General features: G+C 37.8%; 1 protein-coding gene across 1 annotated transcript in view; it reads left to right on the forward strand.

The window, feature by feature from the left end:
* dnah1 (dynein, axonemal, heavy chain 1) overlaps nt 1-12,198 on the forward strand; it is a gene marked incomplete at its 5' end in the record, with an annotated part of 293,077 nt that overhangs the window by 110,765 nt on the left and 170,114 nt on the right. Inside the window, 6 exon segments of the mRNA XM_052017691.1 lie at nt 1,659-1,847; nt 5,236-5,341; nt 5,655-5,768; nt 7,961-8,110; nt 9,113-9,199; nt 10,767-10,953. Of these exon segments, the coding sequence (XP_051873651.1) occupies nt 1,659-1,847; nt 5,236-5,341; nt 5,655-5,768; nt 7,961-8,110; nt 9,113-9,199; nt 10,767-10,953 (833 nt within the window).

Here is a 12,198-nt window from a genome sequence, read left to right on the forward strand (position 1 = left end):
CCACATAAATACTGTAGATACAAGTGTAGCTCAGAGGTGAGTGATGTATCTCCTGGTTCTTCAAAGCCTTTCTACCAGCTACAAGGCATAAGGCAGGTGTGTGATGAGTACTCCCCATTTGCCTGGATGACTGCAGCTGCAATATCACACAAGAAGAACTGTGCCATTCTGATAAAGCAACCAAGTTGATGGCACCCAATTTAAACATCCACTGCATTAATACTGGTGTACACAGCTTGCAGTCTGTATAGGGTTAAACATGCTCTGCAGAAACTCATTGGGCCTCTTGATAGCACTTGCCAAATCCCTCTACCACCTAGAAGGACAGGGGCAGGAAGTACCTGAAGACACTTCCACCTTCAACTTGCACACCATCCTGCTTTATCATCAACACTGGCTTAAAATTCTATAGCTCCTTCCCACAGTGGTTCAAGAAAGCAGGTCACAAGGTTACACCACCTTCTCTTGATAGAGGTGTACAAGATGATAAGAGGCATAGATCGAGTGGACAGTCAGAGACTTTTTCCCAGTGCGACAATGGCTAACATGAGGGGACATAATTTTAAGATGATTGGAGGAAGGTATAAGGGGGATGTCAGGGGTAAGTTTTTTACACAGAGAGTGGTGGGTGCGTGGAACGCACTGCCGGCAGAGGTTGTGGGGACGGATACATGAGGGACATTTAAGATACTCTTAGATAGACACATGAATGATAGAAAAATAGGGGGCTATGTGGGAGGGAAGAGTTAGATAGATCTTAGAGCAGGATAAAATGTTAGCACAACATCATGGGCCGAAGGGCCTGTACTGTGCTGTAGTGTTCTATGTTCTATGCTCTCAAGGACAAATAAGAATAGCCAAGTCAGCATGACTATTTCTAGAGAATGGATAAGCGTAAAATACAAAGGGCAGTTCAACTGCATGTGTAGTAATATCATTATGAAAACTGATTCTAAGTTATAAAATGATTGAAGTGCCCTCTTTCTTCATGATTTATTATTTGCTGCAACATTGAAATGATTAATATAGAAAAACTGACAAAATATTTCTTTATTTTGGGTTGCATATTTAAGCATCTAACTGCCTTTTCAGCTGGTGTTGTGAAGTGCAATAAAAAAAAACATAAGTGTTTTGCCATTAACACATCACTGAAAGAAAGGGACGGATAAACTATAGCACATTTGTCAAAAGGATATACAAGCCTTTAAATGCAGCAAAGTTCCATCATGTCTTGTATCAGTTTTACACTGGAAAATTGAGAGCTAGAAATCTCTCCCAATTACTTCTTTAACTTTTAGTGAATGTAAATATCACTTGACTATTGTAGAAGTTGCTTGAATTTCCTTTAAAAATAATTTTAGTGAAAATCAGCATTTTAAATAACATAGTCACAGTCATAGTCATAGAATTATACAGCACTGAAACAGGCCCTTCAGTCCAACTCGTCTATGCTGAGTAAGGTGCCGACCTGAGTTAGTCTCATTTGTCTGTGTTTGGTCCATATCCCTATGTAAATACAATGTAGGTTAAATATAGACTATATTTTTGATTCTCCTTCTATAGTTATATGCCAATTTCACAAAATTCACATTTTTTTTCTGTTGTATTGTTCTTATGGAATTTGTGATGGATTCTATAACCTTTTTACTTGTTTCCAGATGCTACCTCACGTTAACTGGTGCTCTTCACCTTAAGTTTGGTGGAGCACCAGCTGGACCTGCTGGCACAGGGAAAACAGAAACTACAAAAGATTTGGGTAAAGCCCTTGCAATACAGACTGTGGTTTTCAACTGCTCTGACCAACTTGACTTCTTAGCAATGGGCAAATTTTTTAAAGGTTTGGCCAGGTAAGGAATAAAATGTGCTGTGGTGCAGGACATTGGTGCTTCCACACTCTGTTGTAGATGTGGTTAATTTCATTTAGTTTAGAATATAAGACATGCATATTCAACAAAGAAATTCATTAGCAAAGTTTGAAGAGGTAAGAGGCATGGATATGATTATTGAACATTCATTGAATTTTTAAAGTCATTATAATAAATCTATCAGATACTTGCATCCGTCTTAAAGGGATGTGGCCTTGAATAAAATAAATATTTTAATATGTGGATTATCAGTGAGGTTGCATTTGGACTGTTGTATTTCGTTATATTATTTAGATCCATAAAGACCTTTGCTGCTTTAGATTAAGTTCAGGGAAGAAGATCAAATATAATTCTACGATTTGCGTACAAAATAGAGAATATACAAACATAAGTATGGGGAGGGGTCATATGGCCCCTCAAGCCTGGACTACCATCAATGGCTGATATGATCTTGGGGTCAACTCTATGTTACTAACTGGTCCTTATAACCCTTGAATGCCCCAAATTCTAAAACTTTCTGAACCTTCAAAATATTTAAGAAGGGAGATGTACAGTACTGAACTTGTTTTGCATGAAGTTGGTGTGGTTAGTAACTCCTTGACTCTAAGCATACTCCAGGGCTTGAGCTGACAACCTTTGGCAAAACTTCACTGCAAGTCAGTAGCATTACTTGACATTAGATATTAAATCATCTGGCTACTCAGAAGGATGTTAGAAATCTTATGATGTTTTCAGAATTAATAGCAGAATTCCTGGAGTTCAGCATTTAAGATCTTGATGGGCGGAAGTTGGTTGTCATGTTTGTTCACAAAACAAGAATGCTTTGTGCGAAGTGCAAAGTAATTAACAGCGATGATCACACACAATTCACAGTCCGTGTATTTCCTAACTTATTCTGCTCTAACCGTATTTTGTTCATTTCTTGCAAGTATTAAATTTGACATTCTATTGTCCAACTTTACTAGTTTTTCTTTGCATTTCAATAATTCAACTGTTTCATGAATATTTTGCAAGAATCCGTGTACACGTTGAAGTTCTCAACCTGCAACATTGAAAGAAATTTCCTCTAACTAAATACTGGGAAGACTAATGTCTTCAATCTCCACCACAAATTCCTCATTTACTATCTCCATTCCTCTCTCTAACATCTGTTGCTGGAATTCTTAGCCATGCCATGGTTATCTCTAAACTTGATCATTTCGACACTTTTCAACTCATCCAAAACACTGCCATACAGATCCTAATTTAAATCAAGCTACTTTCAGCTTCACATCTGACCTTGATTACCTACATCTGCCTGTGATTTGACAATGCAACGGTATTAAAATCTACATCCTAATTTTTAAAATCTATCTTTCCTTATTTCAGTAGCCATGTCCAATCTGGAAGCTTCTTATTCTGACTTCTTGCATATCCCCTTTTCTATTCACTCACCCATTATCAGCCATATTTTCAGGTGCCTTGGGACTGAACTCTGGAATTTACTTTCCTAGATCTCATATAAGAACATGAATACATAAAAATAGAAGCAGGGCTTTGCCCCATTATGCTTGCTCCATCATTCAACAAGATCATGGCTGTTCCCTAACTCTGTACTCCCTTGATTCAATTAATATCTAAACTAATGATCAGTGTTGGGTCTGCTACTTTTCATGTTATATGTTAATGATTTGGATGATGGAATTGATGGCTTTGTGGCCAAGTTTGTGGATGATACAAAGATAGGTGGAGGGGCAGGTAGTGTTGAGGAAGTAGGGAGTCTGCAGAAGGATTTGGACAAGTTGAGAGAATGGGCAAAGAACTGGCAGATGGAATACAGCATAGGGAAGTGTATGGTCATGCACATTGGTAGAAGGAATAAAGGAGTAGACTATTCTCTAAACGAGGAGAGAATTCAGAAATTGGAGATGCAAAGGGACTTGGGAATCCTAGCCCTAAAGGATAACTTGCAGATTGAGTCAGTAGTAAGGAAGGCAAATGCAATGTCAGCATTCATTTTGAGAGGACCAGAATATACTGTAAAAGCAAGGATGTAATGGTGGGGCTTTATAAGGCATTGGTCAGACCATACTTGCAGTTTTGTGAGAGGTTTTGGGCCTCATATCTAACGAAGGATGTGTTGGCATTGGAGAGGATCTAGAGGAGGTTTACGAGAATAATCCCGGGGATGAAAGGATTAATGTATGAGGAGCTTAATGTATGATGGCTTTGGGCCTATACTCGCTGGAGTTTAAAAGGATGAGGGTGAGATCTCATTGAAACCTACTGAATATTGAAAGGTCTGGATAGAGTGGGTGTGGACAGGATGTTTCCAGTAGTGAGAGAGTTGAGTACCAGAGGGCACAGCCTCAGAAAAAAAGGACGTCCAGTCAGAACTGAGTTGAGGAGGAATTTCTTTAGCCAGAGGATGGTGAATCTGTGAAATACATTGCCACAGGCGGCTGTGGAGGCCAAGTCATTGGGTATTGGTATTGGTTTATTATTGTCACTTCTACCGAGGTACAGTGAAAAACTTGTCTTGCATACCGATCGTACGGGTCAATTCATTACACAGTGCAGTTACATTGAGTTAGTACAGAGTGCATTGAGGTTGTACAGGTAAAAACAATAACAGTACAGAGTAAAGTGTCACAGCTACAGAGAAAGTGCAGTGCAATAAGATGCAAGGTCACAACAAGGTAGATCGTGAGGTCAGAGTCCATCTCATCGTATACTTAAAGCGGAGGTTGATAGGTTCCTGATTAGTAAGGGTGTCAAAGGTTACAGGGAGAAGGCAGGAGAATGGGGTTGAGAGGGAAAATAAATCGCCATGATTAAATGGCGGAGCAGACTCAATGGGCTGAATGGCCTAATTCTGCTCCTCTGTCTCATGGTCTTAACCAATAAACACTGGTTTAAAGTGATTGTCAAAAGAATTGAGATAACAAGGAGAAATATATTTGTCCCAATTGCAAGTGTAGTGCTCTAGACTGCATTAGCTAAAAGGGTGGTAGAATCAAATTGGAAAGAAAAATTGGATAAATACTTGAAGGGAATAGATTTACTAAGCCTATCTGGAAAGAAAAGAGGAATGGAATTACTTGATTGTTCTTTCAAAGAGCCAGCACAGGAATGATGAGCTGGGTGGCTTCCATCTCTGTTGTATCATTTCATTTGCCTCTAATTCAGCTGTGAGATTTGGATGTGCACCCACCTGCTTGTACTTGGAATAAAGATATACCTCTAATTTCAGCTTGGTTTCTGCATACATGAAATCCACAGACTCTACACCTCTGTCACTCCTTGTGTTTTAAAGTCTGAATGGACAATTTATTATATTTCTTACAAATTAGTAGGTTCTGGCTAATAATTTCTTTCTGTGGTTTTTCAGCTCTGGAGCCTGGGCTTGTTTTGATGAGTTTAATCGAATTGATATTGAAGTTTTGTCTGTGGTGGCACAACAGATCACAACCATTCAGAAAGCGCAGCAACAACGGGTGAGCTTGGGTCCCTGATGTTCTTGTTATCTTTTTACAACATTTTATTTTTTAGACTGATTTGTGTTAGCGAAGATTCAAGATCAATTATGCCTTTCATGCAAATTAGAATCAGAGGTTCATTGGACCACAGTGAGCAAATGTACACACTACTAAAATCGATTTACATATAGTATCCAGTTCATAATTATGTTAATTACAGCTCAAATTACTATATATTAACTTTTCCGTGTATTAAGTTTTATTAAAAAGTAAATATGTCAGAAATCTGTTCCCTCAGAAATCTGCCTCATTGCCCTGATTACCTTTACAGGTTGAACGTTTCATGTTTGAAGGAATAGAGATTCCACTGATACCATCTTGTGCTGTCTTCATTACCATGAACCCTGGCTATGCTGGTCGTACAGAGTTACCCGACAATCTTAAGGTAGACAAAGCTCTAATCACTGGAGACTTTTCCAAACTAGAGAGTGCACCTATACTGTTGAAACAAAATGAAAACGAGTCATGTTATAGCATGCTGGCAGGATGAGGTGAATTAAAGTGAGAATATACAGTAAACGTATTTGTACCCTTTATCTCTTTTCAATAAAGAATCTAGTATGTTACTTTCCGCTATCTAGTTTATTGATAATTCTAAAGGTTTCTTCTAAATCTTGTTTGATAAAGGGGCTATCTAACAGTTCTCTGGCATTATTTTTTCTATTGTTTTTATGACAAGTGTCTTGCTTACTTTGTTGATTTCAGTGATGTGAACAGAGGCATCTCTGTAACCTTAATAGTAAACCTCTCATAACATTCAATTTACTTGTTAGCTAACAAGTAAATTGTCAGCAATGTAGTGAATATGCACTTACATAACATTTTTAATGTAACATAAGGTGCCAACTATAGCATAAAGTCTGCACATTTGCCTCTGGATTGAAGGTTGTGGCATCAGCTTATTCAATAAACAATAAGCAGATCAATATTTCAATGTGGAAATTTTACAGTTGCAGGAGTCAACTCTGGAAGAGACAGAAAACTGAGGTTTTGTACACCCTCAGAAGTCAGGCTAGAGGGCCTCTTTCCATGTTCAGAGATTTGTATTTGAGTACTTCCATGGAGCTGGGGATTTTAAATTCAAATAGTTAATTTAGGAATAAATGCAAAGCTAGTGCCAGTTATGGTGACTATGAACTAATGGACTGTGATTAAAAACCCATCAGGTCCACTGACATCCATGAGGGAAGGGATCTTCCTGCCTTACTTGATCTGGTCCATAGGTAGCACAAATATTGTTGATGCTTAACTGCTTTATAGAGATAATTAGGGGTAGACAATAAATGCTGGAGTACTAGTGATGTCTGCATTCATTGACCATGATGATGATGTTGATGTGGGGTTCAACTGGGATTGAGCCAGGTAAGGGAACTGGTGGGATTTGGAGATTTAGGTGATTGATAGAAAGTTGAAATAAAATTTTGCATCAAAGAAGTTGAATATTGCTGGACTCAACTTAAGAAATCAGCCAAGAGGTTGGGGGGATGGAATTTAGCATTAAGATGCAGAGTTTCTGATGGAAATCTAGGATAATTTAGATATTGTAGAAGTTAAAATGGAGGAAGTTCTGGCACATCCAGAATTCGTTGTTAAACAAGGAGTCGGATAGCATTGTGATATTTTGAATGACAGTGTGGGAGATGGAGATGGGTTTAAATGTTAAAATCAGAAATGCATCTGCAGACCACTGCTTTCACGTTTTCTGCAATATCTGCATTAAACGGTTGCATGGCATTTGCCCCATCTTGGAGATGAATTAATAATATTTATTCCAGTCACTAAAGTACACTTGGAACTTGGATAGGGTTCCCAAAATTCGAGAAGTCCAGCAACAAGACAAAGGCTGGAGATGCCAGTTCCAGCAAGTCATTTCTTTCAAGAGCTTTCATTGGAGATTGAGATAAGGAGTAATCATCTTCCATGGACCTCAAGGAAGCCTTCAACCTTTCTGCTTGTTGTGGAATTTCTTCACAGCTGTATCCAGAATTTCCTCCCCCAACTTTGTGCTTGCTGCCCTCCATGATCCTCTCTGTCACCATTCCCCTCACCAAGTCTTGACCATCAGCTTTAATTTCCTTCTCCCATGCTCCTGGTTGCTGATTCCCAATCTCATTATCTCACCAAATCCCCTCCTTTCACTTTTTCTTCATTGCTGGGGTCTGAAATCCATTCCACTAATCTTTGATCTCATGTTCCAGAATCTCTTTCTTGATTGCCGTACTTTGATTCACCTCCTATCAATTTCTCCCATACTGTGGGGCAATCCCACTGTAACCTCCAACCACAGCCACTGTCACCTAATGTTTTGATAATCTGTCAATCTACTGGTTGAAGAATAAAAGAAAACTTTGCCTTTAATATTGGCCTGGACTCCATATTGCTGGGATTTCCTATTTTCAACACCCATCTTTCACTGCCCCACTCCATGCCACTGGTCCTGTCTTCCCAAAATGTTAGGAGGAATTATTATTCCAGCACTGTCGATAACACATCGCTGTCTGGGAATACTTCAAATATTCATTTATTTAGAGTGCATGTTCATTGATTTGTTGGGCATTAATGTTTCCTGTTGTTTAGGCTTTGTTCAGGCCTGTGGCCATGATGGTTCCTGACTATGCCATGATCGCTGAGATTTCTCTGTATTCCTTTGGGTTCAGCAATGCTAAAGTTCTTGCAAAGAAAATCACCACAACTTTCAAACTATCCAGCGAACAACTCAGCTCACAGGTAAATTAACAGTCTAAAACTAACAATATCATTATTGCAGTTTAACCACTCAGTACATTTTAATCTTTCGTTACTGAACCATGTCGAAGAATATGTTGGGTTATCTGAAGAAAAATTCTTCTTTGTTTTCTGAACAAATATGATTTGATATACATGTAACCTTTCATTTACATTTGAGACCATCAAAATAAAAGTAGTTCTTGCCTCTTCTTCCTTCCCATCAACCCATTTATCTAAATAATGCTTTTTGCTACATAAATTCATTGACTGCATTTAAAACAAAAATGACAATACTAGAGAAGTCTGTGACTCATCACAATGTATCATTTTGGCTTGTGGCCATTGCAGTTTTCTCAAGACATGGAACTCCCTGTCCTGAGACCACCAGATTAATATTAAATGGCTGGCCTCACATTGTTGCACAAGGTCAGCTAAATGAGTATGGACAACTATAATTGCATTATTTGCTCCTGCTCTCCTCTCATGACATTAACCAGCTGAGACAAGAGAGGTACTTGATCTCTTCCCTTCTGCATCTCCAATTTATTAGTTTTCCTCCACATTTTATTGGGAAACTCTGTAGTATTTGAAATAAAATCAGAAAATGCTGGAAACACTCAGCATGGTAAATAGCTATCATTGAGCTAGAAATAGGTAATGTTTCAGGTCAATGAACTTTCAACAGAATCGGATGTGTTAATTCTGCTCCTGTTATTGAAGCTGTCTGACTGCTGAGTAGTTCAGCATTTTTTGCTCTTTAGATTTCCAGCAGACATTGTATTCTACTTTTGTTCCTGTAATGTTTCGTTCATCCTCATGTAATTTCTGTGTTGTTGATCACTAACTTCATCGATTGTAGTAGAAATGATTTCAGAGAAATGTCAATAATGACCTTGTAACTTCTTACAAGTTACATAGCTCTTCCATCATGAACAATCTGAATATAAAGCCACATGGTTTGTCAAAGTTTAATTTGATTATTAATTAATGTCTCTACTTCAGGATCATTATGACTTTGGAATGAGAGCTGTAAAAACTGTGATCTCTGCAGCAGGGAACCTGAAGAGAGAAAATCCTGACATGGATGAGGTAAAAGAACTACTGGAATAGAGTTTTGATCTTAAAATGAGAAAGTACTTCATCATATATTAAAAATAAACAGCCGTGTTGCATTTAGAATAACAGATAGCCAGTTTTTTATATAGTACATAGAATAATAGAAATAGCTCATACTATTTTAAAAATGCAGTTAAAAGATTCCATAAAGATAATAGAGAGAATAAACTACAGATCTTATAAAATAGTTATGTATGGTATACAGTGTATTATTCATTGAATAACAGACAATTTAACAGGGATTAATAGTCACAGTCTATAAATAATCAGCGTATTATGTATATGGTTAAAAAGGATAGCAATGACATATTAACCATTCATTAGTACATAGCTAGACTTTTTAAATAAAAGAAAATATTCAGGAAGTAAATTACATAGGAATAATAGATAGCCAGGACGAATTTCATGTTGATTAACAGATGGTGATTGTGTATTAAACTAGCTAGGAATATAATGTAGATAGGACAAAAGAGCTAGAAGAGTGTGGAATTAATTAATGAGTATTATATATAAAATCTACAAGTTTTATTGAATCTAGCAGAGGGTGAATTATATGCAAGAGAGTAATTATCAGGTTTATAAAATAGAGTGCATTTCAAATAGAAAACATATCTACTGAGCACAATGTTTTGATATGCATAACAAGGGTTTTGTAATAATAGAGTAACAGATCAACAGAATATTTACATATAAAAGATAATAGATATTTGAAAGTGTATTGAAAAGTATTGATAAATACATTACATGTAGAAAACAGATAAGAATATCCAATGTGCCCAAGAATATCCAATTCAATGTGCGTTGTGGCAGTCCGGGTAATGGAAATTTGCCCAAATGGAATTCACAAAGCACTACCAAAAAATTTGAGATATGGAATAAAAGTGCACTCTTATAAAACTCATGTGAAAATAAATAAATAAATGTAAAGCTACTTTACCAAGCATAACACTCACAGGCTGCTAGTTCACAGCAGGACATCTTTTTCTGGCCCACAAGCCATGTTTGGAAAGCATTTCCAAGGATTTCTTAATTCCCCTTTTATTTCCTGAGCTTTGTGAAACCCAGTGTGCAGCTGTCATAGAAAGCTGACTGCTAAAGTATGAGGCATATAGCCTCATTAACATATTAAAGTTTCCCCTTTTTCCTGATCTCTATCTACATCGGTGCTCCTCTATTGCTGTTTTCGATGGTGTCAGAGACAGGCCAAATCTTACTTACTGTTCGTTAGAAATGTCCATCCTGTGAAGTTTTGGAGTTTTCAATCAGTATCTCAGTGCTCAGCAGTTTAGAACAATGGGTCTTTATTTAAAACTGTCTGTATTTAAGGAGATTCAGTGCAAAAGTGTGGAAAGAAGTCATGGTCCTCATTAAATTTGACGTAAAGAACTTATTAATTCTAACGTGGAGCAAGAAGGAATAGAAGATATGGAGCCACATAGAATTAAATTGTAGATAAATCTAAAAGAAATATTAAAGAAATTCCGATATCATGTGAGTCTTGACTATGTTTCTTTAAGCTAAAAGCTCTGCTGTGTTTTAGGAACTGATATGTCTGAGAGCAATCCGTGATGTGAATGTGCCCAAGTTCCTGCAGGATGATCTCAAGCTCTTCAATGGTATTGTGTCAGATCTTTTCCCCAAGATTAAGGAAGAACCTGTTGACTACGGCATTCTGGAGGCATCCATTCGCAAAACATGTACCAAGAAAAATCTGAAAGATGTTAATGGTTAGTTACTTTTCAAGGAAAAATTATCCTTAAAATGGTTGCACATAAACATGCTTTGTAATGTAGGTAGTCATGCTACACACAATTGAAACCTGACATACAAAATTGATTCATTATATATATTTAGCACTAAGTCATCAGGAAAGCATGCCTGAACATTCGGAATAAGCCCTACTTTGATTATATAAAAAAAGTCATCAATTCTAGGTTTGTTGACCAGAAGTTGGAACAGAACCTGTTGTGTAGAGTAATGCAGAATCCTGGAGTTGCAACTCTTCTGGAGACACCAAGGCATATTGGCGATGAAGCATTATATTTTTCTTTAAAAAATGGTTATAATCCCATTGGCCCTCCAGGATGACTAGGATCCAGGCAGGAGGAGAAGGGGAAGAAATATTCTGCCCAGAACATCCCCAACAGTTTTCTGGGGCCAGTGCTCACACTTCCACCTGTTCAAGGCACAATATGTCCTGAGACTACTGCTTTCAACATTAGTGCTGTCAGAAAATGCCACTTCCTGCAAACAAAATCTTGGAATTCTGTAGCTATGCATCCATGCCTGGACTACTAAACCCATAGAAATTGTTCACTTCTTGGCCTTCATATCATTCCAGAGCTGACATCTTGCACCTTGCATCTCATAACTGTGTACCATATCACAGATCCTCCATATTAAAGCACAGGGCATTCATGTATTTAAGTGGAAAGCAGCAAGCAGTGTAAGTGTATCGTTTTGGATATACTGCAGTATACCTGAAAACTCAGGGACCTTTAGACTGAATTCAGGTGGAGCACAGGTTCTATATGTCATCCTGGAGCTCTTCTTGGAAAGGCTGCTACTTCCTGGAAATGTAGAGAATGTGTAACTATCAAAATATATCCTTACCTTCAATGTTGTTCACATAGCTCACGCAACTCTGAGACTGAACACTGAGACCATGCACTGTGTCTACCACATTTCAGCCACAATCAGACTCAAAGATAACACTATCCATGGTCCTTCATTGCCCTGCTGACATTGTTAGAGAGCAAAATTACAACCGTAGTCTTGGAGTCATGGAAACTCCCACTAAGGTCAAGATGCTTGGACCACAAAGAGGGATTTCCAGTATATGCTGCATCCTCCATAATCTCAGCATTTATCCTTGCCAATTGCAAGAAAGGAGGAGGAAAATGATGCAATGTAGTGATGGCACACTTTGTATCCCAAAGATTAATTTGAAGACCACAGTCCACAAGCTAATC

This window comes from Pristis pectinata, chromosome 6 (genome assembly GCF_009764475.1).
Source record: "Pristis pectinata isolate sPriPec2 chromosome 6, sPriPec2.1.pri, whole genome shotgun sequence".
In the NCBI taxonomy this organism is placed as follows: Eukaryota; Metazoa; Chordata; class Chondrichthyes; order Rhinopristiformes; family Pristidae; genus Pristis; species Pristis pectinata.